This window comes from Aspergillus costaricaensis (genome assembly GCF_003184835.1).
Source record: "Aspergillus costaricaensis CBS 115574 unplaced genomic scaffold BO79scaffold_6, whole genome shotgun sequence".
Taxonomy (NCBI): Eukaryota; Fungi; Ascomycota; class Eurotiomycetes; order Eurotiales; family Aspergillaceae; genus Aspergillus; species Aspergillus costaricensis.
Genome location: NW_020291806.1, coordinates 712267 through 736971, shown reverse-complemented (window position 1 = coordinate 736971; position 24705 = coordinate 712267). Strand labels below are relative to the sequence as shown.

At 50.7% G+C, this 24705-nt stretch overlaps 9 protein-coding genes across 9 annotated transcripts; 5 read left to right on the top strand and 4 right to left on the bottom strand.

Annotated features, from left to right (window-relative positions):
- The first annotated feature begins 628 nt into the window (after positions 1–628).
- Positions 629–2014, top strand: BO79DRAFT_207661 (putative histone acetyltransferase (MysT1)). The gene has a single exon (XM_025682226.1). The coding sequence runs from the start codon at positions 784–786 to the stop codon at positions 1873–1875; it is 1092 nt and encodes a 363-aa protein (XP_025542831.1). The 5' UTR covers positions 629–783; the 3' UTR covers positions 1876–2014.
- A 351-nt stretch (positions 2015–2365) lies between these two features.
- On the bottom strand, positions 2366–4609 carry BO79DRAFT_189887 (chaperonin-containing T-complex subunit CCT6). Its single transcript, XM_025680694.1, has 7 exons — positions 4460–4609; positions 4276–4370; positions 4200–4221; positions 4098–4139; positions 4025–4045; positions 3796–3969; positions 2366–3733 (listed from the first exon to the last, which is right to left on the bottom strand). Exons 1-7 carry the CDS (start codon positions 4499–4501, stop codon positions 2507–2509), a joined length of 1623 nt encoding a protein of 540 aa, XP_025542830.1. The 5' UTR covers positions 4502–4609; the 3' UTR covers positions 2366–2506.
- A 135-nt stretch (positions 4610–4744) lies between these two features.
- sik1 (snoRNP complex protein NOP56) lies at positions 4745–6822 on the top strand. Its single transcript, XM_025679411.1, has 3 exons — positions 4745–5046; positions 5106–6225; positions 6315–6822. Exons 1-3 carry the CDS (start codon positions 4883–4885, stop codon positions 6588–6590), a joined length of 1560 nt encoding a protein of 519 aa, XP_025542829.1. The 5' UTR covers positions 4745–4882; the 3' UTR covers positions 6591–6822.
- Positions 6823–7079: 257 nt separating this feature from the next.
- BO79DRAFT_207658 (uncharacterized protein) lies at positions 7080–8329 on the top strand. Its single transcript, XM_025682225.1, has one exon. It carries the CDS (start codon positions 7252–7254, stop codon positions 8095–8097), a length of 846 nt encoding a protein of 281 aa, XP_025542828.1. The 5' UTR covers positions 7080–7251; the 3' UTR covers positions 8098–8329.
- On the bottom strand, positions 8300–9087 carry BO79DRAFT_285581 (cytochrome oxidase biogenesis protein, Cox20 subunit). The gene is made up of 2 exons (XM_025688375.1): positions 8716–9087; positions 8300–8652 (listed from the first exon to the last, which is right to left on the bottom strand). Exons 1-2 carry the CDS (start codon positions 9047–9049, stop codon positions 8396–8398), a joined length of 591 nt encoding a protein of 196 aa, XP_025542827.1. The 5' UTR covers positions 9050–9087; the 3' UTR covers positions 8300–8395.
- Positions 9088–10191: 1104 nt separating this feature from the next.
- Positions 10192–16556, top strand: BO79DRAFT_207656 (DNA polymerase epsilon catalytic subunit POL2). Its single transcript, XM_025682224.1, has 2 exons — positions 10192–10333; positions 10386–16556. The coding sequence occupies exon 2, from the start codon at positions 10565–10567 to the stop codon at positions 16337–16339; it is 5775 nt and encodes a 1924-aa protein (XP_025542826.1). The 5' UTR covers positions 10192–10333; positions 10386–10564; the 3' UTR covers positions 16340–16556.
- Positions 16557–16946: 390 nt separating this feature from the next.
- Positions 16947–19002, top strand: BO79DRAFT_189878 (serine/threonine-protein kinase). Its single transcript, XM_025680693.1, has 5 exons — positions 16947–17229; positions 17322–17621; positions 17722–17812; positions 17882–18212; positions 18281–19002. The coding sequence occupies exons 2-5, from the start codon at positions 17442–17444 to the stop codon at positions 18870–18872; spliced, it is 1194 nt and encodes a 397-aa protein (XP_025542825.1). The 5' UTR covers positions 16947–17229; positions 17322–17441; the 3' UTR covers positions 18873–19002.
- Positions 19003–19343: 341 nt separating this feature from the next.
- BO79DRAFT_235886 (AMMECR1 domain-containing protein) lies at positions 19344–20879 on the bottom strand. The gene is made up of 2 exons (XM_025684530.1): positions 20070–20879; positions 19344–19986 (listed from the first exon to the last, which is right to left on the bottom strand). The coding sequence occupies exons 1-2, from the start codon at positions 20570–20572 to the stop codon at positions 19518–19520; spliced, it is 972 nt and encodes a 323-aa protein (XP_025542824.1). The 5' UTR covers positions 20573–20879; the 3' UTR covers positions 19344–19517.
- A 520-nt stretch (positions 20880–21399) lies between these two features.
- Positions 21400–23765, bottom strand: BO79DRAFT_168122 (putative regulatory factor Sgt1; the record flags this gene model as incomplete). Its single annotated transcript, XM_025679410.1, has 3 exons — positions 21400–23186; positions 23242–23441; positions 23501–23765. The coding sequence occupies 3 exons, from the start codon at positions 23763–23765 to the stop codon at positions 21819–21821; spliced, it is 1833 nt and encodes a 610-aa protein (XP_025542823.1). The 3' UTR covers positions 21400–21818.
- Between the last annotated feature and the right edge of the window lie 940 nt (positions 23766–24705).

Genomic DNA, 24705 nt, shown 5'->3' with positions numbered 1-24705 from the left:
AGTACTTTGGGAAAGTAAAGTAATCCGTCAATAAGAGACGATGAGAAGGCTAGTTAGTTAGTTAGTTAGTCTGGATCCTCTTCAAACATCCCAAGAACTCCAAGACTCTTTCTAACTTCTAAGACTCTCTCAGCAACGAAACTAGTTGCAGTCAACCGCGCGGCGGTAATATGATTGGATGGTGACGGAGATCAACTGACCCGGTCCAACTGGTCTGACTGGTTTCATTTGACGGGAAGGAATCCGCAGGTGGATGGAGGTCCTACGTATTCTCTCTATACCAAAATCTAATCTAGTTGACGACTACAGCAAGTGTCCCTGCAGAGTGAGAGGGAAAAGAAAGCTTGAGCGTATCTTATACTAGCTAAACAGCTAAACAGCTAAACAAATTGATTGTATTCAATGCACCCCGATAATCCCTCCGCCTGTTCCTTTCCGGGTTCCTTCTGTCTCTCCATAGTAAGCAGAAAATATGCAAGTAAGCTGTACTGCCTTTCCGGACTCTTTTAGGCTAATCCCTCCCGCCCGGCCTATCCAAAGCAACCAGCGTAAGGGAGGAGAGAGAAAAAAAAAAAAAAAAAAAAAAAAAAAGTGTCCAGGACCTACTACAAACCGCCGTCACAGATGGCTGGCATCTCCACAGAAACGCGTCCGCTCCCCGATTACCATCAATTCATCATTAAGGGGGAAGGAAGAAGAAATAAGCCGCGAATTGACGCCATTCGTTCCTAGCTACTACTAGTCCTGATCGTATCGTTTCCCCTTCCCTTCCCCGTGTCTCCAATGGCTCCCAGTGACCCTGTGTCGCGCACCGGACCATCCTCCACCGACCGTAACGTCAAGCACGTCGTACTGGGTGACCTCCTTTTCCCAACATGGTATCAGTCCATCTATCCGGAAGATCTCGTCAATAAAGACACAGACCGGTTGTACGTCTGTCGTTGGTGCTTCCGGTACTCGTGCGACGTCCACGCCTACGCGCAGCATACGCGACTCTGCCAACACCGGACAACACCTCCCGGAACGAAAGTCTACGATCATGGCGGATACTCCGTGTGGGAGCTAGACGGTGAATGTCACAAACTCTACGCGCAAAACCTTTCCTTGTTCGCCAAACTCTTCCTCGATCACAAGTCCGTCTTTTACGATGTCGTCTCCTTCCTCTACTACCTCCTCGTCTTCACCGATCCAAATGACCCCGAGAATTACTACGTTCTGGGGTTCTTCTCGAAAGAGAAGCTCTCCTGGGATGCGAACAATCTCGCATGCATCCTCGTCTTCCCGCCCTACCAGCATAAGCAGCTTGGAAAGCTGTTGATGGGCGTGAGTTACAAGATCAGTTCCTGGGAGAGTGATAGTGGTCTCATAGGCGGTCCGGAACGGCCGCTAAGTGAGATGGGCCATAGGAGTTATACTCGGTTCTGGCAGGAACGAATAGCCAGGTATCTATTGTTACAGGGCGGCAACCCGAAGGAAGCAGAGGCGGCGTCGGGCTCCGCCGTGCCACTGAAGCAGAAGTCTCCGAAGACGTCCAAGCGAAAACATACCCACGAGCTCATGACAGTGCAGGACATTGGTCTGGCGACGGGGATGTTGCCTGAGGATGTTGTCACCGCTCTTCAAGGCCTGGGGGCCGTGGAGCCTGCGACGCCTGCCAAAAAGCGCCGGACAAAGGATTCATCTGGCGAGGCTGGATCGGGCGCAGAGGAGCCCTTGTTGATTCGGAAGTCTAAGATTCTTGAGTGGGCCAAGTCACATCATATGGCGCTCCAAGACCCTGTTAGAGATGAAGGTTTCCTGGGGAAATGGGCCCCAGCTGATTCCACTGAAGAGAGTGAGGTCGACAGTGATGAGGTTGACGAAGATGCTGGATAGAAGCTCCCTGGCATTATTTCTATCTTTGAGCCCATCGTTACGTTCTACCGCCATGTTTCCTGATGTGGAAACAGTGTGTCATGTATTATCATTTGCCTCTACTTACGCTACTGACCGTATGGAGCATCATATCATTAATGAATACCTAGCAATACTAGTATATATTGACGGACTAGTCTCATGGACATAGTAGTATGCAATGTAAGTCCTCTAAAACAACATCACATTCTAGGATGCTACCTTGTAACGGAAGAGTAACTCTACCTATTGCGAGTTAGCTCTGCAAGTTACGCAACTCACTCACCTCTTATTCACTGGTCATTACAGCCAAGCGACAATAGTACTTTGCATGTGCTATGAGCATGGTACTTTATCTCGCTGCCTACATTTTAACTTTCAACGGATCAAGTCGAAGCACTCACCGTCCCTTAGGCAGCCATGAACGAGGCAATATTACATGCTAGCGGGTTTGAAACACGATTAATTCCCTCGTGGATTAAAATCGATTAGGATACGTAAGTATGTGAAGTACAATTTTCGACGTAGGATATTTTTCTATACCGGTATTCCGAATATGGAAGAACCTGATGTTCTCGCTTTACAATAACTCGCCTTAGACGTAGCCATCACATTACTCATCCATACCGCCAGGTCCTCCCTGTCGGCCCATTTGTCTGGCCTTGAGCAGCTCATCGCAGAGCAGGAGGTTCGAGGCAATACCCGTGCTTGACGCGACGCAGTTACGTAGCACACGGAAAGAGTCGAAGACACCTTCCTGGATGGGGTCCATCGGCTCACCAGTGGTCAGGTCCAGGCCGACGGTGTTGCCGTTCGACTGCTCGTCTTGCAGAGCTGCCAATGAGTCCTGGACATCATGGCCGGAGTTGGCCGCGAGGGTCTTGGGGATGATGAGAAGGGCATCGGCGAAAGCCTGGACACCCCACTTGGCCTTGCCCTTGACAGTCTTGCGGAAGGCCTCGGAAGTGAGGTGTGCTGCGCAGGCCACCTGGAAGCTACCAGCACCGGGGATGACACAGTTGTCGACGATGGTGTTGTAAACGGACCGCAGACCGTCGCGAACAGCATCCTTCACCTGCGCGATGGTGTGCTGGTTGGGTCCCTTGATGAGGATAGTGACGGACTTGGGGTCCTTGACTTCCTCAACAAAAGTGAACTTCTCCTCGCCGAGCTGGTGCTCGTAGACCAAGCCAGCCCATCCAAGGACGTCAGGCGTCAAGTCCTCAACACTGTTCTGTGCAGTACCACCGCAGATAAGTTGAAGACGCTCCATGTTTCTCCGCTTAGCTCTCCGGAGAGCGAGAATGCCGTTCTTGACAAGGACATCCAAGCTCAGGGGGTCAATACCCTTCTGGTTGATGACAACGAAGCTCTTGTTGGGGTCGGTACCGCAGACTTGTTGCTTGAGCTCCACGATCTTCTTCAGCTTAGCATCGACGAACTTGCGTTCACTCTCCACCAACTTATCCCTCTGTTCGGCAGAGGAGTAGTAGAAGCCAGAGTTGATTTCAGACTTCTCGTACTCCAGACTCACGTTCAGGGTCAGGATGAACGCGTTCTCCACACGCTTGGGCATGTCGGGGTGTCTGGCACCGTGGTCAAGAGCAAGACCACGGATAAGTCTGGTGTCAGAGGACGTGCGATGTTGCATGGTCATGATCTCAATCATGTGTAGATCGGGCTTCTCGGGAGCTCTGTGGATGGCAAGGACGGCGTCGACGATATCAGGCGTAAGCTTCTCGGCCAGAGCGCTGTTCAACTTCGTGCTGAGCGACGTCCGTGCGACGGAAAGGAGGAGTTCACGGTCAACTGTCCGTTCAAGCTTGAATTGCTCGAGGAACTATATACCACCATAGCTTAGTATTGTAGATGACCGACCATCTTGGATTCCGATGTACTGACCTTCAGAGACTCGTTCTTCGCAATTTCATAACCATCCGTGATAACACGAGGGTGCAGACCCTCGGAGATGTGACGATTTGCCTGCTTCAGAAGCTCACCCACCAACAGGACGACAGATGTCGTTCCATCACCGGTAATATCATCCTGTGCCGTTGCAGCCCGGGCAATCATAACCTTTTTCCCGTATTAATAATTGCGTTTGGGGGAGGAGGAGGGAGGTCTAGCTCACAGCCGTGGGGTTTTGGATTTGCTGTACCGGTTAGCATAGGAGTTTATAATTCCTAATTGTAGATGACACTCACCATCTCACGCAGCAGAACATTTCCATCTTTAGTCAACTTGATCTGTTTGCAACATTGTTAATGAAAATGCCGAATTGCCGGACTCGAGGGAATATTTCATACTCCGCCTGCACCATCCACCAACCTGAGATCAGTCAGCTCTGCATCTGTCTATTAACCATCGTAAATTGGAACATACATCTTCAGGGTACCCGAGGGACCCAAGTTGGACTTCAAGACATCCTGAAGACCCTCACCGGCGCTGATGTTGACCTTCAAGGCCTCCGCTCTCCGCTGCGAACTGTTAGTCTCTGCTGGACCACTGAGGGGCTAATGTTTGGGGGGGGGGGGGGTAAAGGGCAGAAGGATAACTGCATGCATACCCTCGACTCGGCCTTGGGATTGAGTAACTGCGTTGCAGACATTTTCTGCAGCACGAAAGAGCGACAAGCAACAAAAACCCAACGAAAGAAATCCGGAGAAAAAGATAAGGCTGGCTGGTGCTGTAGGGCCCCTAAGACGATGCCCGCGCGGCCACAAACCTGGTGGTGTTTGCCGTCGAATGCGGTGAGCTGTAGTTTTGGCAAAAAGCCCACATTCGATGTTCGCACTAGCGCCGCCGCGAAAAAAAAGAGCTCCGACGGCTCGACTCTGCAAATCTACCCTCCCAGGCTTTTCTTCAACTCCACGTCGGTCCACGGCAGGTCTACGGTCGCATAACCCCGGGAAATTGAGACGCGACCACGATAAGTCGCACGTAAAGGACCGTTTTGTCTAATTTTTAGGGCCCTTCCCTCAATTTCGCAATGGCCGACTTCCTTCTGTTCGAGGGCCCCATGGGCTACTCGCTTTTCAAGGTCGCCCACCAGGGTGACAGCGTGGGAAACCGCTTGAAGGAGGTTCAAGAAGGTGTTAACGACTTGGCCAGTTTCGGTAAAATGGTCGAACTGTCCAGTTTCCTGCCTTTCGAGTATGTGGTTCAATTTTTCCCATAGGGGCACTTTCCCGCAGGTTTCTGACAACTTCCAGGAACAACAAGCAGGCTCTCAGTGAAATCAACGATGTCTCCGAGGGTGTCGCTTCGGACACTCTGATCTCTTTCCTCGAATTGAACTTGCCCAAGCCCAACAAGAAGAAGAAGGTTGTTCTGGGTCTGGCCGACAAGGCCTTGGCTGGAAGCATCAAGTCTGCCTTCTCTTTCGTTGACTGCGAGACTGGAGACACCAGCGAAGTCGTCCAGGATATGCTTCGTGGTGTCAGACTGCACGCCACCAAGCTGCTGAAGCAGCTGCGTGAGGGTGATATGGACACCGCCCAGCTTGGTCTTGGTCACGCTTACTCTCGCGCCAAGGTCAAGTTCTCCGTTCAGCGCGATGACAACCACATCATCCAGGCCATTGCTATCCTCGACCAGCTCGACAAGGCCATCAACACTTTCTCCATGAGAGTCAGGGAATGGTACTCCTGGCACTTCCCCGAACTCTACAAGATCGTCTCCGACAACCAGCGCTACGCCCAGATTGCCTTGTTCGTTCAGGACAAGAAGAGCTTGAACGACGAGAAGTTGCACGACATTGCTGCCCTTGTGGAGGACGATGAGGGTGTCGCCCAGAGCATCATCGACGCTGCTAAGCACAGCATGGGTCAGGAGATTTCCGAGACCGACATGGAGAACGTTATCTCTTTCGCCCAGCGCGTTGTCAGCCTGTCCAAGTACCGCAAGTCTCTCCACCAGTACCTGATTTCCAAGATGAGCGTTGTCGCCCCCAACCTTGCTGCCCTTATTGGTGAGATCGTTGGTGCTCGTTTGATCTCCCACGCCGGTAGCTTGACCAACCTGTCCAAGTACCCCGCTTCTACGGTCCAGATTCTCGGTGCTGAGAAGGCCCTCTTCAGAGCCTTGAAGACCAAGGGTAACACCCCCAAGTACGGTCTTCTGTACCACTCCTCTTTCATTGGAAGAGCTGGCCCCAAGAACAAGGGTCGCATCTCGCGTTTCCTTGCCAACAAGTGCTCCATCGCCTCCAGAATCGACAACTTCTCCGAGGAGCCCTCCACCAAGTTCGGTGAGGCCCTTAAGAAGCAGGTCGAGGAGCGTCTGGACTTCTACGCCACTGGTGCTGCCCCTACCAAGAACGAGGTCGCCATGGTAAGTCATTACAGCTTGTGTGATTGCTATTACACTAATGAATCAAAACTCCCTATTCTTCGTAACAACTTTACTGATGGTTTTTACAGAAAAACGCCATGGATGCTGTCCTTGCTGATATGGACATTGACGGCGCTGAGAGCGATGCCGAGATGCAGGACGCTGATGAGAAGGCCGAAAAGAAGGACAAGAAGGAGAAGAAGGAAAAGAAGGACAAGAAGGAAAAGAAGGAGAAGAAGGAGAAGGGCGAGAAGGAGGAGAAGAAGAAGAAGCGCAAGTCTGACGTTGGCGAGGGCGAGTCCGAGAAGAAGAAGCGGAAGCACGACAGCGATGCTGAGCCGTCCAAAAAGAAGAAGAAGGTTTAAAAGTACCGAGTCTTGGGACAGGAGGGCGTCATTGTCGCGGCGTTGATGGGTTTTCTTTATTATTCTTGCCAACCATGTTCTGTTTTCTCCTTGACGACTTGATGGGCTGGGTATCTTGTAAATTATTCGATTGAGGCCTGTGTCGTGCCAAAATTTGTTTGTAGTTCTTGCTGCCAATCTGATATGGCTTTTTGGTTCTAGACTTATATGACATGGCAATTGGCTGTAAGCGATAAAGTACTAGTGGTTTGACGGACTTCCAGTAGCGATCTAAACAAAGGAACCAACCGTATCCTGGATATCTAATCCGAGCCAACAGCGGAGGAATCCTAGCTACTAACTAGTTAACTACTCTTAAGTTACAGGGTCGATCGCTGCTTATTCACCGGGCGGAGGAAGGGGCCGATGACCACCCAGACCGGCTTCCCCCTCTCAACCCCCCCCAGCGAGGACTGACAACCCCATTGCGCTTTCCCTTCGTTCAGCTACTACCATATATGATGACCCGAGCATCAGTGCTCTCCCCATTTACTTAGTTATAATGGCTTCGTTTATGACTCTGGTCAAGATACTAAGAAGCTAGCTTTATTATTTAGCGCACACTTACTGTGTCATTCTTTACCATAGCCGGCGCGGTCGATGTGATGCCCCCACCTTCGCAATGAATCCCAGCCCCGCGATGATGCCAACTACCCTGCCGACGATGTCCTCTGAATCGCCTAAACGTAAGCGAGCATCGTCCGAAGATTCTGATTACCGCAGTCCTTCCGCTTCACCTACATCAAGCGGCTCAATCCCCAACCCCCAGGAATCCAAGATCCGGGAAGCAGAGGACTGGGGTCGATACAGCCCGCGAGCGCTAGTCGCTGGTCGCTTGGGGCGATTGGCTATCCGCGGGGATCAATTTTCTACGTCGCCAGTGCCGTATGGAGTAGATCAGGGCATAGTCGCACATACGGCACAGTCGGGGAACTGGCCTACCTCAGACGGTGATTCTCATGAGTCTTACACCTTATCCGAAGCGAACACCTCGATGGAGATTAGTCCCAGCCCAGGGGAGCTGTCAGAGTTTGCGGAAGCTACTCAGTCTCCTGAAATTGCTAGATCCGGATCACCATCTCCCAGAAAGAGACGATCGACACCCAGCCCTCGCAAGAAGAAGCTCCCTACGACTTCTCCCAGGATGCGTAGCCGCAGTGCATCACCACCTCTTATAACCGATACAGCTGAGAACCCACTTACATGGCATGACTCGGAAATCACGGGTCACAACCCGACTGATCCTACTGACGACGGATATGGGCTGAATGGAATTGGTTTCAAACCGACTGCGGCAATGGCTTGGGCCAGGTCAGAGAGGAGAAAGAAACAGGTCGCAGAATGGAGGAGCCGTGAAGCCAGAGAGGCGCGCGAAAAGCGGCGAGAACGCCGAGACGGTGCCGACTTCGAGAGGATACGGTCTATCCAATCTGGTGCCATTCAGAAAAGGGTCAAGTTTGACGTCTAGATGCGGATTTCACATGAGTATGCATATGCGTATGAACACCCTTGTCTCGAGACACACCTTCTATCCTTTACGATATCCCTAACACTTCTGGAGTTTATCGGTTATTATGGCTTTATCGAAACGGGCGTTGGATTGAAATAATCGACACGAGACATGACATCACAACTTCAAGGTTGGATAGGGTAGCAGCCCCTAATATAGAGAGGAATATGTACTTTTGCAACCAGCCCACTTTATACATAGTACTATACAATGAGATTCCATCCAACTCCAGTACTCCATGCGATGCACAAAAAGCCTACCAAAACTTGTAGTTCGATAGGTTGGTCCAGCTCTTCCGTTTCCTTTCCTCCTCTGCCAAACGGGCAGCTTCCTCGATCTTCTGTTCCTTCTCACGTTGTTTCTTATCCTTGAGTGCCTTCATCAACTCCACTGCCTGTTTCATGCCGTCTAATTCCTCCACGCGACGCCGTTGGCAGAACTCGTGGGCTGCAAGCGCTGTAATAGCGAAAGCACCTACCGCCCAGTTACAAGCGGTCCACATAGAGCGCAGTCCTAAATTCATTCAATTCATCAGCGACCATGTATTATATCAGATCCGTTATTAGAATTTCATACCTCCAACCACGCCCCTAACGCCGCCTACACCGAACCCGGCCCCGATTCCGAGCAGCAGCGAGTCACGCGCACACGGCGCTTTATGGAAAGACGTGGCATTTTCGAGTGACATTGTTTTCATAGCCTCAGTGACCGTGATATCCTTTGCCTTTTGTCCGGTCTTGGTTGTCGCTGTAGGCAGCATATTCACGGGCTCTTCGGGGTTTCCGAAGGCATCCCACAGCTTCCCGACCTGCGACTTAGGAAACTCATGCTTCGGCTTCCGGTCTCCCTGTTGCCCAGGCTCTCTCACTTCCGGAGTGGAGGTAGTTGGGTCCCGCGCATCGTCGGCCATTATGTAAGATCCAATTGTGGGTTCGAGATACCTTGTCGTCGCTCTATATCCGATCTATGGCCTTATGCGGGCATTTTCTCTACCGGGTAACTATGCGCGGTATACGGATCAATGTATTATCCGATACATCCCGGCTAGCCAGCAGAAATGGATAGTTTCCCCGAGGTGCCCGCGATCATCCAATGACTACGCGTAAAGTAGAAAACGCGAACGCGTCGGAATGGCGTAGGGCAAATCTGGGCTCCGCAACATGCAAGTGGATCAACGACCAATTCAGTTACATTGGAGCGCGCTCAACTGTGTCTGTGAAGAAACGTCCATTTCACAAAGAAAAGAAGCTAATTTACACCAAAAGTCAACTATGCGCAGCTTTGTCCTGTGTTGATTACACCATTGCTTTTCCATGTTTCGCCTAAATCATTATCGCCTTGCTCTGCAGTGATCTTCAGCCCCGGCCAGTGGGCGCGTCGCCGTCGCAATGCCTTCAAGAAAACCCAGCAAGTTTGGGAACAAGTTCCGATCAAGCGCGGCATCCTTTAATCCCAAAAGAACGAAGACAATCGAGTTTTCGTCCCTCCGATCGACCGAAGCAACCTCTCAAGATGAGAAATTCGAGGCAATCCGACTGGCCAACAGCATCGATGAATCCTTGGGGTTCCCCCGGTTTGAATCCGGCGAAAAACGAGTCGGTTGGCTCATCAACATGCACAGTACCTCTATAGAAGACCCGAATGTCCCCGGAGGACGCGCCGGCGTGGATTACTACTTTCTCGAAGATGGAGGTGGGAGTTTCAAGGCAACTGTTGAATACGACCCATATTTCTTAATTGCTGTGAAGAAGGGCCGTGAAACTGAGGTCGAGGATTGGTGTCGGAGGATGTTTGAAGGGCTCATCAAGAAGATAACGCGGGTGGAGAAAGAGGACCTCAAGCTGCCAAACCATCTGCTTGGGTACAAACGGATATTTCTCCAACTCAACTTTGCGAGTGTGAGCCACTTGTTGGAGGTTCGCAAAACACTTCTTCCTCTGGCGGAGAAGAACAAGAAGAATGTAAATGTGATGGATACTTATATGGAGATCTCCAGGTACGTACATCGATCTGGAGCCTATGTCTTGGGAGTTTGGGCTGACCGGTATCTGTAGCGCAAATGCTGGGTTTGACCTTTTTGACGATGAACTTATTAATGAATCACGATCTAATGCTACTATGAACGCGAGCGACTTCATTATTGATATTCGAGAATATGATGTTCCTTATCATGTTCGAGTCTCAATTGACAAGGGTATGTGTCCGCATCAAATATGTATTCTCTTCACGTCGCTAACGGCTTCAAGACATCCGAATAGGAAAATGGTACACAGTAGAGGCAAAACACGGCATTATCTCATTGACCTGCATAGAAGAACGACTCACGCGAGCCGACCCTGTCGTTCTAGCCTTCGATATTGAAACAACCAAGCTACCGCTGAAATTTCCCGACTCCGTGATTGACCAAATCATGATGATATCCTACATGATCGACGGGCAAGGATTTCTAATCACCAACCGTGAGATCGTATCCGAAGACATCAATGATTTCGAATACACGCCCAAGCCAGAGTACAGTGGTCCTTTCATGATCTTCAACGAACCCGACGAACGCGGTGTTCTAGAGCGATTCTTCGAACATATCAAAGAAGCGAAGCCTACTGTCATTGCTACCTATAACGGTGACTTTTTCGATTGGCCTTTCGTGGAAGCTAGGGCTAGCGTTCTCGGCATCGACATGTACAGAGAGATCGGTTTCCGCAAGAACAGCGAGGATATCTACCAAAGTGACCACTGTGTTCACATGGATTGCTTCGCCTGGGTGAACCGTGATAGTTATTTACCCCAGGGAAGTCGCGGTTTGAAAGCTGTTACTGTCGCAAAACTTGGATACGATCCCGACGAACTCGACCCAGAGCTGATGACTCCGTACGCAAGCGAACGCCCTCAGACCCTGGCAGAATATTCTGTTTCCGATGCCGTCGCCACATACTACCTCTACATGAAATATGTCCATCCTTTCATCTTCTCCCTGTGTACTATTCTTCCTATCAATCCCGACGACACGCTGAGAAAGGGAACTGGAACTCTATGTGAGATGCTGCTCATGGTGCAGGCGTACCAAGGAAACATCGTCCTGCCCAACAAGCACAAAGACCCCCCGGAGTCTTTCTATGAAGGACATCTACTCGAATCAGAAACTTATGTCGGAGGACACGTCGAGAGTATTGAAGCTGGTGTGTTTCGAAGCGATATCCCTGTTACGTTCAACGTGCAACCTTCGGCGATAGACGAGCTCCTCCGGGATCTGGATGCCGCGTTGAAGTTCAGTATCGAGGTAGAAGAGAAGAAGTCGATGGACGATGTTACGAACTACGAGGAAGTTAAGAAGCAAATTGCGGACAAGTTGATTGACCTCAAAGAGAGACCACACAGGGATGAAGTGCCCTTCATCTATCACTTGGACGTTGCATCTATGTATCCGAACATCATGATCACCAATCGACTGCAGCCTGACTCCATGATTCAAGAGTCGAACTGTGCCGCTTGTGACTTCAACCGACCCGGAAAGTCATGCGATAGGCGAATGCCATGGGCATGGAGAGGTGAATTCCTTCCGGCCAAGCGTGACGAGTACAACATGATTCGTCAGGCTGTGGCAAATGAGAGGTTCCCTGGAAAGCACAAGAATAGCCCGATGAGGTCCTTCGGTGATATGAGCATCGAAGAGCAAGCCGGCATCGTCAAAAAGCGACTACAGGATTACAGCAAAAAGATTTACCACAAGATTCACGACAGCAAAACAATGGTTAGGGAGGCCATCATTTGTCAACGAGAGAATCCATTCTATGTCGACACTGTCCGCAGTTTCCGTGACCGAAGATACGATTTCAAGGGAAAGCAGAAGGTCTGGAAAGGCAAGACTGATGCTCTCAAATCTTCAGGCGCGTCAGCTGCGGAGGTGGAAGAGGCCAAAAAGATGATCGTCCTCTATGATTCCTTGCAGCTTGCCCACAAAGTCATTCTTAACAGTTTCTATGGTTATGTCATGAGAAAAGGATCTCGATGGTATTCTATGGAAATGGCTGGTGTTACGTGTCTGACTGGTGCTCGCATCATTCAGATGGCAAGAGAGCTAGTAGAACGCATCGGGCGACCTCTGGAGCTCGACACTGACGGTATCTGGTGTATGTTGCCGGGCTCATTCCCCGAGAACTTTTCATTTACCCTGAAAAACGGCAAGAAGCTGGGTATCTCATATCCGTGTGTCATGCTGAACCACCTCGTCCACGGAAGCTACACAAATCATCAGTACCAGACTCTGGTCGACCCTGCTACATTCAGATACGACAAAAACAGTGAGAACTCTATCTTCTTCGAAGTCGATGGTCCGTACAGAGCCATGATCTTGCCAACCTCAAAGGAGGAAGACAAGAACTTGAAGAAACGTTATGCAGTATTCAACCATGACGGCTCCCTGGCGGAACTGAAGGGTTTCGAGGTCAAACGTCGTGGAGAGCTGAAACTGATCAAGATTTTCCAAACTCAAATCTTCCGATTCTTCCTGGAAGGCACAAATCTTACTGAGACGTATGCTGCAGTGGCTAAGGTGGCTGACCGATGGTTGGATGTACTTTACGAGCACGGTGCAACTTTGGCCGACGAAGAACTTATTGATCTCATTTCGGAGAACAGGAGCATGACGAAGACACTTGAAGAGTATGGAAACCAGAAGTCAACGTCTATCACAACTGCGCGGCGTCTGGCAGAGTTCCTGGGTGAGCAGATGGTGAAGGACAAGGGCTTGAACTGCAAATACATCATTTCATCCAAGCCACGGAACACGCCTGTCACCGAACGAGCCATTCCAGTGGCGATCTTCTCTGCTGAGGAGAACGTGAAGCGTTTCTTCTTGCGCAAATGGCTTAAAGATGACCCCGGCGATATGGATCCTCGTACTGTGATTGACTGGGACTACTATCTTGAGCGTCTGGGCTCCGTTGTGCAGAAGCTCATTACCATCCCCGCTGCGTTGCAGAAGATCCGTAACCCGGTTCCTCGAGTTGCTCACCCCGACTGGCTGCAACGGCGGATCAACACCAAGGATGACAGGTTCAAGCAAACGAAGATGACAGACATGTTCATCAAGTCCGATAAGCAAGAAAAGAATCCATTGACAGATATCTCGACGAATATTCTTGACCATCGTGTCCAACATACAGGTGATCTGGATGAAGCCCTTGCAAGCTCTACACAAAAGCTGAAGCCATCATCCGAAACTAAGGTCTCCCAAAAGCGAAAGCATCCGGAAGGTCTGTCGAAGACCTCTCTTGATCCTTTCGCCACCCTCCCCGCGAAGATGCCGTCAATGGCGGATGATTACGTTGGCTTCCTGAAATACCAGAAGCAGAAGTGGAAGATACAGAAACAAGCCCGAATTCGTCGTCGTCAACTTTTCGGTGAAAGGGCAAACGCAGGTGGCGATTCATTGAGCAATCTGTTCAGAAACCAAGCCGAGTTATTATACATCAACACCTGGCAAATTTTGCAGCTTTCCGAGACAGGAAGGCCTGGCATTGTGCGAGCGTTTGTGCTGATCGACCGAAAGATCCATGCTCTCACAGTCAAGGTGCCCCGGCAAATTTACGTCAATCTCAAACAGGACTCACTTCCTGATGTTGACGTGCCGGACTGCGAGGTTGAAAAGGTCAACCACACACTGCCCAACGGTCATCCTTCGGTCCATCTGTTCAAGTTAACATTGTCGGAAGAGACGTATCTCCGCGAAGCGGACAAGATCGATGTTCTCTTCCAGCACCCTAGCGTTGAGGGCGTTTATGAGAAGAACATCCCTCTCAACATCCGGGCAGTTCTTAAGCTGGGTAGCATTTGTACTTTCGATGAGGAGCAACGGGGTGTTCTCGGAGAAGGCCTGGACCGCGGCTTTGACCTTTCGACTCTATGCCGGACAACCACAGAGCAACCGTATCTTCTGGACTCGCCACTTGCCTTCCATTACCTCTATCATGTCGCATCTGGGGACAGGCAGATTTTCGCCCTTTTCTCCAGCACGAAGAATGAGGCACATGTCGTGATTTTGAACCGCACGCGGGATGTTCAGGGTCTTCCGAACCTCGATAAGATCTATTCTGAACTTCTCGCGCGAAGAGTGCAAACCATGGAAGGAGACCAGTCACAGGCTGCTTTCGAATATCAGGACAAGATCCATTTCAGGACCACACAGGTGACTACTAGGAGAAAGGCTCACCTGGAGGTTGGAGACTTGATCAAGAAGTTCAAGTCCGAAGAGACCATGCCCGCTGTTATGGTAATCCAGTCACAACAACGGAAGCGTCTGTGCCATGATATTCCGATCCTTCGAGAGTACCCTACACTGCCGGTCAAACCGGAAGTGTCAGATATGGATCTCCCACCTCTAGGATGGCAGTCCTTCATTGCCAGACGATTGGTCACTCACTACCTCTATCTCTCCGCCTGGATTCAACACTTGACATTGCTTGCTAGATACGGTGACGTTCCTCTTTGCAACTTGGAGAACGATGACCCTCGCTTCCTCATCGATATCTCGTATGCCAGACGGCTCCAACAGAACAACGTTGTGCTCTGGTGGTCTTCGAACCCACGGCCCGATCATGCGGGGTACGAGAAGGACGATATCTCTGGCCCTCTTGAGAAGGTCTCCATGCCATCGGTGAACGTTCCAAGCGCGTATACCACGGTATGCATTGAGTTAGAAGTTCGTAATCTGGCAATCAACACAATTTTGACATCGTCCATCATTAACGAGATGGAGGGTGCGGATACACTCCTGGCTTCGTCCGGTCAATCCGCAGACCCTAACGGAGGTGGTGTCTTGTACTCCGAAAAGGCATTCGCTTCAGCCGGCGCTGTTGTGTTGCGTGAGATGGTCAAGCACTGGTGGACTGAGGCTTGCGACGGAAACAGCATGGCTGATATTATGGTGCAGCATTTGATCCGATGGGTAGAGAGTCCGGTCTCATGTCTCTATGATCGGTCCTTGCATCACTACGTGCGGATGCTGTCACGGAAATCTTTCCAGCGCCTGATGGCTGAATTTAGGCGCGTTGGGTCAAATGTCATCTTTGCTAGCTCCACCCGTCTCTTGCTCCAGACCTCCAAAACGGAGGTGGGCAATGCCTACGCATACAGTCAGTACGTGCTAAAGTCCATCCGAGCCAACCCCTCGTTTCATTTCATCGACCTCGAGATCAAGGAGTACTGGGACTACCTGCTTTGGTACGACGAATATAACTACGGTGGCAAAGGTTGCCAAGAAGTCGTCGAGTCCGATGAACAAGAGTTGGAAACCGTCATGCACTGGCAACTCAACCGTACACTGCCCACGCCCATGCAAAGTATTTTCCATGACTGGGTTGTGGAGTATATCGAACTCATGCACGGTCTCAAACGGCCGGACACAAACGACTCTACACCTCGATTGACGCAGATTCCAATTGGACGCCCCAGTGACGAGGATAGCCAGGAAGCCTCGGCTGCCCTTGCAGAGAAATTCTCGAAGCCACTGAAGAAGCAAATCACTGGCCTCATTCGCCGGCAGCGTGACGAGCTCCTACATCCGGAGTTGGCCTCTGATTACATCTTCCCTGTCCTTCCTGGTGTATTGTCGGACCCTAATGAAGAGAAGCGCAACCCTGTGTTGGAACTCGTGAAACTACTCATGCAAGTCCTTAGTCTGTCAAAGTTGACCACTATGGAGACCCGGTTACTGCGTCGCGAATTGCTAGCCCTGTTCGAAGTGCGCGAGTTCAGCAAGGAAGGCCGCTTCGAGAACCCCGGCGCGAGCCTCAAAATCCCAGAACTCACCTGCGGCTCATGCTGCCTGATCCGAGATCTGGATTTGTGTCGGGACGAAGATGTACTGCCCGAGCCCGGAGTTGACGCCAGTAAGAGCTCGACCAAGCCATGGCGCTGTCCGTTCTGCCAAACGGAATACGACCGGTTGGCACAGGAAGAGATCTTGATTGGTCAAATTCAGGGGTACATTGTCGGGTGGCAAACACAGGACCTGAAGTGCTCGAAATGTGGAACGCTGAAGGTCAGTGACTTCATGGAGCACTGCTCTTGTAGTGGAGTGTGGGTGGAAACGATGGATCGGAAGGAGATTGAGAGGAAGCTGCACATCTTGAACAGCGTAGCCAAGTTCCACGGGCTGAAGCTGCTGGAGAGTGTTGTGGGAGAAGTGCTTGCACAGATGTGAACATGTGTTTGTTCTTGCATGATTGCTTGTTGTCGTTTTGAGCGTTGATGGTTGGTGGCTATACCCGCGGTAACTCTTCTACACTTCGGTTTCGATATATACATGCGGCCGGGGGCAACATTGGATAGGCGTTAGGGAAGGGATTGAGGGTCATTTAAATGGCGTACATAGCATTGTTATTATCTTGACTCCATTCAATACATAGTGTATGCATAATAGGATCTAGCTCGTGGGTGAAATGTTGCTAAGAAACTCAGAACGACGCTTGTTGTAGCAGTGCCAGTGCCCTCTTTTAAGGGCTGTTCAAGATGTCGGGAAATACCTCCGGACCTCCCCACAGTGAGTTTTTCGATTTGAGAAACATAGATGTATTTTATAAGGGTCCTGGGCCTGTAGCGTATTTCTATAGTGGATGTGGGAAATGATCACATTCGTCTGATCGGTGTATATCGCAATTAATCGCATTCTATAAATATACGAGACCAACTAGTAGTGCACGCGATCCATGGATGACACTCGATTAGCACCTCGGCACGTGTGTTTGACTGTTTGTGGCAGGCGCAACACAATCCGATCTGTCACCCCAACTTACTTTCCTTCCACCACGCCGATCTCCATCAATTTTATTTCCCACATTCCCCCAGAAGGGCAGCATCGCTAGCAGCCTGTGTCTGTCTTCTGTAGGTATATCTCAGAAGCATCATCCTCAACTGGCTTTGGGAACCCTCCCCCCACTCCGAACAGTGTCCGCCCAACGGCTGTCTGCGCCGAAACCCCGCAGTCGGAACTCCACCACATCGTCCCATTGCGACGGAACAACCCAGTCCCTATTTCTGCCTATCACCCTGGCTCGTTTCACTTTGCCTGTGAATCCTTCACACTTCCTGCAGGTATGTAAGCGATTTTCTGATTGGGCTCACCTTTATTGGGTCCAGGATACGCTATCTTGTCTACCCATCTAATACTAACCGCGGGGCTGAAGACGCAGGCCCGAACCACCCTTATCCCGTCTGCCTTGAAACCCGGACCCTATCGACTGTCCACCCTTACGATCTCCACCCCTGAAACACGACTCCGTCGCTTCTTGAAATATCATATATAAATGGCGTCGCAACCGCAAGCAGGTCAACGGCCGAAGGTCCAGCCCTGCCGATACAAGACCGGAAAGACCCTGGGAGCTGGCTCCTACTCGGTCGTCAAGGAATGTGTGCACATCGACACCGGCCACTACTATGCGGCCAAGGTCATCAACAAGCGCTTGATGGCTGGACGTGAGCACATGGTATTTCTTTACCCTCATGGAGATCCAGATGTGGCTGGGGAGAAAGTCGAGATATAGCAGGAAGGCTAATGATAAGGAACATGGGGGGGGATCATGATAGGTTCGAAATGAGATCGCGGTGCTGAAAAGGGTGTCGATGGGGCATCAGAACATCCTGACCTTGGTCGATTACTTTGAGACTATGAACAACTGTATGTGCATGACTGGTGTGGGGTCTAGTATCAAAGCTGTCGAGGACTAACTATCCTCGCAATTTACAGTGTATCTGGTTACCGATCTTGCGCTTGGTGGCGAGCTTTTCGATCGCATTTGCCGAAAGGGCAGTTACTACGAATCCGATGCCGCGGACCTCATTCGTGCTATTCTTTCCGCTGTGGCATACCTGCACGACCACGGCATCGTGCATCGGGACCTGAAGCCAGAGAACCTTCTTTTCCGCACCCCGGAGGATAATGCGGATCTACTGATCGCAGACTTTGGTTTGTCGAGGATCATGGACGAGGAGCAGTTCCATGTTCTTACAACGACGTGCGGTACACCGGGATACATGGCGCCCGAGATCTTCAAGAAGAGTGGCCATGGAAAGCCAGTGTACGTTCCTCGCCGTGGCACTTTGCCAATACGACTACTATTTTCATATACTAACGACCACCCAACAGAGACATCTGGGCCATCGGTGTCATCACCTACTTCTTGCTATGCGGCTACACCCCCTTTGACCGCGACTCCAACCTGGAAGAGATGCAGGCCATCCTTGCAGCAGACTACTCCTTCACCCCAATCGAATACTGGCGCGGTGTTTCCCACGACGCACGAGACTTCATCAAGCGTTGTCTAACCATCGACCCCAGCGCTCGAATGACAGCCCACGACGCCTTGCAACACGCCTGGGTCAACCCGCCCTACGACACATCCGCCGACAAGCTCGGCTCCGGCGAAGATCTCCTCCCGACAGTCAAGAAGAACTTCAACGCTCGTCGCACCCTCCACAAGGCCATCGATACCGTTCGCGCCATCAACAAGCTTCGCGAAGGCGGCGGCCTAATGATGGACGGCATGATGAGCGTCGACCCCAAGCCCGAACGAGTCAACGGCAACGACGTCATCGAAGAACGACGGGACCACGACGGAGACATGGAAATCGACGGTCGTGCCAATGCTCGTGGTCAGACGGAAGAGCAGATCCGCGCTCAGGAGCGGAAAGTCCAAGAAATGGTTGCCGGGTTGTGGAGTCGCACTGGGAAGAAATAAGGGTTGGTAATAAGTATATATACATCGTATTGTTATTACTTTTTGTGGGATCTTTTCTACTACTACTATAAGCTTATATACCTTTGCTCCCTTTCGCTGTCACCCACTCTCTTATTATTATCCTATCCGCTGCTTACTACCCTTGAAGGGGATGGATTCTTCTGATCATTATCTGGTATGGCTTTTGTGGCAAAAGAAAGATGTTTCGGTCTTGGTCCTTTCCATTCTCTTTTATACCTAGTAGTTAATTATAGCAAATGATGTAATTGGTTGATGGATGGATTGGTTGATCCTTCAACTAGATTGAGCCCACATTACGCCTACTATTGTAATTAGGAATGGATTCAACTTAGTAGCTGGACATTAAGCACACAAGGCACTTCAGTATACAATATCAGAGAGCTACAGGATATAGTACCGAAGGGGTCTATTCGCGAAATGAGCACACTTAACCGAAAGATACATATATTCCCATTAGGTATGTCCACATAAACGGTTCGTGTACGTGGTTTCGCTGTTTACATGGCATGTGGCAAATATGTCCCAAATGCATAAAATAACCAAAAGTGACAAAACGCCTCCCGTCTCATTAACGCCATCGCATCATTGAACATCCAGGTTGAATGGAATCATTGGTTGGGCTCGTCAACTCAAAAGCTGTTGGCTCCCATCGTCTAGCGAGAGGACCCATTGGCGCCATTCTTGCCATTCCGCGTAGCTGCTGCTGGCCTTGAGGCCCTGGTACTTGACAGCTCGAAAATCGGAGACCTGCTCCCATGGCTTGGTTGCGGTGGCAGCGCCATGACCAGCATTGCTGCTGCCTCGCAAAAACCGTCTCGCCACGCTCTCGGAGGGCCCATCCCAGCCTGCTTTGTGCATCAGGCTGTTGACGGTCTCTTCTTTGGTCCATCCCTGCTCAACCGCGACATCAGGGAGGTAGGTTGCGCCATAGCGTCTGCCGCGATGTATGAAGGAGATGCGAAGGCCATGCACCCCAAGGATCCAGTCCAGAGCGTTGGTGCATGGCTCGAAAGACCCGAGGAGCGTCAATGAGCAAGAGAGAGATGGCAGAAGAGGCTCTGGAATGGGGGAAAACCGAGTGTCATCAAATGCGCTGTGGGCGGTTAGCATGCGCGAGCCTTGCCAAGGTGTAGGTGGAAGGCCCGGTCTCATGGATAATGAAAGGGATATACGTACGATGTGAGCGCGTAGGATTTCAGGCCCTCGGCAAGCTCCTGCGCCTCAAATGTGCCAATGCAGCCCCGGAGCGATTTGTGGCCGTGCTTCGAGACAGTATTCCATGTTACAAACAGTGGATATTTGTCCTCTCTCGGCTTGCCACTGGCCGTGTCTGACAAGGAATTGGGTGTCGTGACTGAGGTTGAGCTTGACAGGACAGACTGCGATGAGTTGGTAGACGCGAGAGATTGTGTTGTAGAGGAGCTCGAGCCAGACTGAAGCCGACTGACTCGGGGCACTTTGATTTTCTGGGAGCGACTGCCTTTCCCAGAAAGCGGCGCGGTGTTTTCGTCCTCGTCTACGAATTGCGAATCGTCATCCTCATCTAACGTGGCGAGCTTCTTATATTGTTCGTGTCGTTCCCAGAGCTCTTCCACAGACGCAAGGCTGATTGGTTCTCTGCGCCTATAGGAGGCAGCAAGGGTCTCGAAACAGTAGTAGCATTGAGCCGGGGTGGCCATTCTTTATATCCAGATGTATATTTGCTTAAGTAAAGAGTCACGGAGTCAGGACTTTCAATGAATATGTATAGAAACAGCGATGTCGATTTGAGGTCTGTTCGTCACAGCCTAGGAGTTCTGCCACTAGACAGGCACCCGGTTGCTCGGCTTGACCGGGGGAATCCGGCACCAGAAGGCTACTTGCAGCACAACAGGTCCGATGGGACTTGAGATGAGATGGACCAGATGTTGAACGAAGAGACCAGCAGTAACGTACAGTCCAGTGCCAGGGATCCGCCCAGAAGGTGAGAGTCCACGGAAAAGGCACCAAGAGAGAGGCAAATGAGAGAGGGGAAGAAAGAGGGGGAAGAAGCCCAACGAGGGGAAGTACGAGCCAGCCCGGCCGATAACGCCGCCACGTGATCGACACGGGGGGCTTATCGGCAGGCCTTCAACCTCTTATCGGGCTTATCGGGCACGCTAAATGAAGATCCCATGTTACAGGCAGTTACTATATGGTGACAAGCGTACTACAGCATCATCATGGTGGTGGCTTCATCAATTGATGGTCTATATCTGACGCTGAATCTGGTGGAGTCATGAACATGATGTTAGTAATAGTCCAAGATTCTTCAGCAACTGAGTCCAATATCTGCTAGTAATGCGCCAACTAGTAAGTGTCTGAGTTGTATATATATACTAGTACTAGTATGTGGGTTAATACTAGAGCTACTGTGTGACGCAATCACTTCATCGGGCTGTCACCTTCAAATGATCATACTATAAGTAGTAACTATATACAGTATCTCATTATGTCCATGGTTCCCTAAAATTTCTGCATCTATGTTCTATCATGTTCGATATATAGCTGATACAGCTCCATGAGAGCAGCCAGTCCCATGGCAGGAGTGGTTTCATCCAGGAATGTCTAATAATCAGCTTTCCCAGTCAGTGAGCACGTACTTCTAGATCACATTTGACCTCGCTTTGCACACCAGCTGAGCCTTCATTATATTTACGTTGGCAGGCTGAAGTTTATAGGGCTCGATCCGAGCTCCTCACAGCAAGTGTTCGGCTTCCCAGGGCCCTAAGCATAGTACGACGGTAGGTAAGTACCTGCCCTCTTGTCTGGCAGAGATATATGAGGTCGTCTCGTCTGGTGGAGATTCATCGAAGGACCATATGTTAGCGACCGGCTATACATAATATTGTCGTTGACAGTCACCCTGGGACATTATTGATATTCTCGTCATTCATAATCGCAATATCAGCGGTGGCGATCGTCCTTGGGCATAGCCAAGTTCATCATAGAAAGCATGTTTCCCGCTGGACCAGCCGCACCACCTTGGCCCTGAAGACTTTCGAGAAGGTTTTTCGCGAAATTGATGTCAATGTCTTCCTCATCCAGTTCGGGTAGGTCATCGTCCTCTGCTTCTCCCGACTTTGTATCAGCCAAAGTCTGCTTGTCACCGGCTGCCTTGGGCTTGCGATTGAGATCAAGCACTCCCGTGCCTTTTAATTCTGCCTCCATTTGCCTCGAAAGTTCCTTGATCTGCTCCGTGTCATCCTCGGATTCGCTATCCAGTTCCTCCACTCGACCCCGAGGCTTCGAAGGCCGAGACGAGCCCGGCAGACCAGAACCGCCTGATGGCATTCCCATCATCTCCTTCATCATCCTCGAAAATTCCTCTTCGTCAAACGAGGCCTCTTTATCTTCACCGTCACTGCTCATCTCATCCTCATCATTATCGTCATCATCGGTGTCAGTGCCATAGTCATCAAAGAATTCTGCTCCTTCGAAGCCAGCCGCATCATCATTCAAGAACTTCTCGAATTGCGCCACAATACGCTGAAGATTTTCTTGCGCATTCGCATCACCAAAGGTACCCTCAGCGCTCGGTCTGCCGTCCTTGTCTTTCCCCTTGCCTTTGAGCTCTCGATCTAAGTCTTCAAAGCTGATGTCGAGCCATTTCTCGTCATCTTGCCGCTTGTCCCAGGTTTCAATATCCTTGTCTGTGGGCAGTTGTTCATCACCAGTGTCCAGATCTTCCAGAATAAGCTTCATTTCTCGGACGGCTGCCTTGTCTTGATTCTGAGGATCCGTAAGAAGCATCTCAAACCCACAAGCCAACTTCATGCCTATCTCAGCCCGATCGTATGCTTTCTGATCATCTGTCGTGGGTAGTTTATCGTTCCATGACTTCGGTACTGGAAAGTCTTGGCTTTTGAGCTGCGCATATCCAACTCGCGTGAAGCGGACGCTCACGGTGACGAAATCTTCAGGCTTGAAAATGAAGCTGTCGGTATCCTTGGATCGGAGAGGTCGCAGTGCAATCGGATCGCGTAGATAGAAGGCTTCCACAGCGGCAGAGATATATGCGGGTTTCTGATGAAGTAGGAAGGCAACTTTGCGAGGGATGGTCACGAACGCAGAGTGAAGGTTTTCGTTGATCTGCTGAGGATAGTTACGCAAACGGTAGAACGCCTCCTCCTGAATCATGGTAGACCTCATCAGACGTGCCGGCTCCTCCATGATGATCTTCTTTGCATCCGATAGCGAGATCTTTTCCGTCACTCTACCTTTCTTATCGTTCTTGGGCTTGATTATGACAAGTTGACCTTGATTGATCCACACCTGAGAGGAAGTTAGCCTGCGTCATAACAGACTTTATACCGGAGGTGCCACTGACTCTGTTATCTGCTACCTCAGGTTCTAGCCAAGCAGGTAGCGTGGCGGCAGCTTCCACCAAAAGGAACTGACCATCACCATCCACAGCTTTTGCCCAGACATTTTTGTGTTTCTTGGTCAACTCGCGCAACAGATACACGATAACCCACTCGTCCTCAATTGAATCGCCGAAGTTGGTGCGCCCGTGCAAAGAGGTGACTCCTAGGTATCTGTTAGTGGCTGGGACAAGCCAATTAGTATAACAAATGAACGTCGCGCACCATCATCTTTCGTGATCTCCAGCCGAAAGCTTTCACGTTGCCAGATATAGTCCTTTAGTAGGTCTTTTACCAATTCTGCAGAGGTACGTTGCACCTCAACCAATCTCGCTCGTGTTTCAGCGACTTCGTCGACGACAGCGGGGGCGGGGCTGGAAGGAATATAGTAAAGAGAATAATCGACACTATCGTCAGGGATCTCCGGTTTGGGAATGGGGTGGAAAGTGGACTTGAACCACTCCAGATCCTCCTCAGACATGGGTGCCATGTTGCTAATATCTGCAGCAGGCACACTTTCTGTTTCGAATATATTTTGCAGGCTGCTGGGTGCAGCAATTCAACTAACTTCTTCGATCATAAGAACTTTGAAAATAAATTACGGCATGACTTCATACCGGACGAGACGCGGCGAATTGCTTGGCCGCGGGCCCCGTGACCGGGCGCTAGGTCGCGTTGGGCTAGATGTCAACAAGAACGAGGGCTTGAGGCCTCACCGCCCAAAACACGTCCCGTATCGCATCGCATTTCCAGTACTACCTTAGATTGTCAGTCCCCTCCGCCGCGTTCCCCCCGATTTGCAGTGGTGTTGTCGGCGATGGTTTCCCATTGAATGGCCTTCGCTCCTTCCCATACACTGTTCACACCAATTTTCAGCACTATAACCCCGCGTTATACCCGTCGGCCATGGCGTATCCGTACATCGACACGCCGCGCACCGAAGTCGACGGAAACGCGACTTACTTGACCGGCTATCGCAGCGTGGGACGACCCAATTTGACGGCACTCGACTCAGTGGAAAATTCGTTTGCTACGCCTTCCAAGGATGATGACCTTCTTAAAGGTCTTGGTGACGGTCGAAGGCGTATTTCCGGGAGTTTCAAGACTCATACGCCGCGTGCAGGCGCAGCTTCCAAATCGACAAGAAGCGCGTTAAATAGTCGACATCAGCTTCCTACCGCAGCGCCTCCCAAGGGTGAATTTACGCCTCTTATGAGGAGTGCCACGAAGAACAATTATTTGCGAAATATGTCTACGACGCGCGGACCGAAGACCCCGGGACATATAGGCAGGAGTTATTTGAGCAATGGCAACACGCCGGGCTTGCCTGGAATGGAAATGACCGATATTGATGAGGAGGACGCGACCGACGATCAGCCCACTCCTATCCCGCAGGTTGCAAGCAGCAGCGTGCAGAGCACACCGCTTCC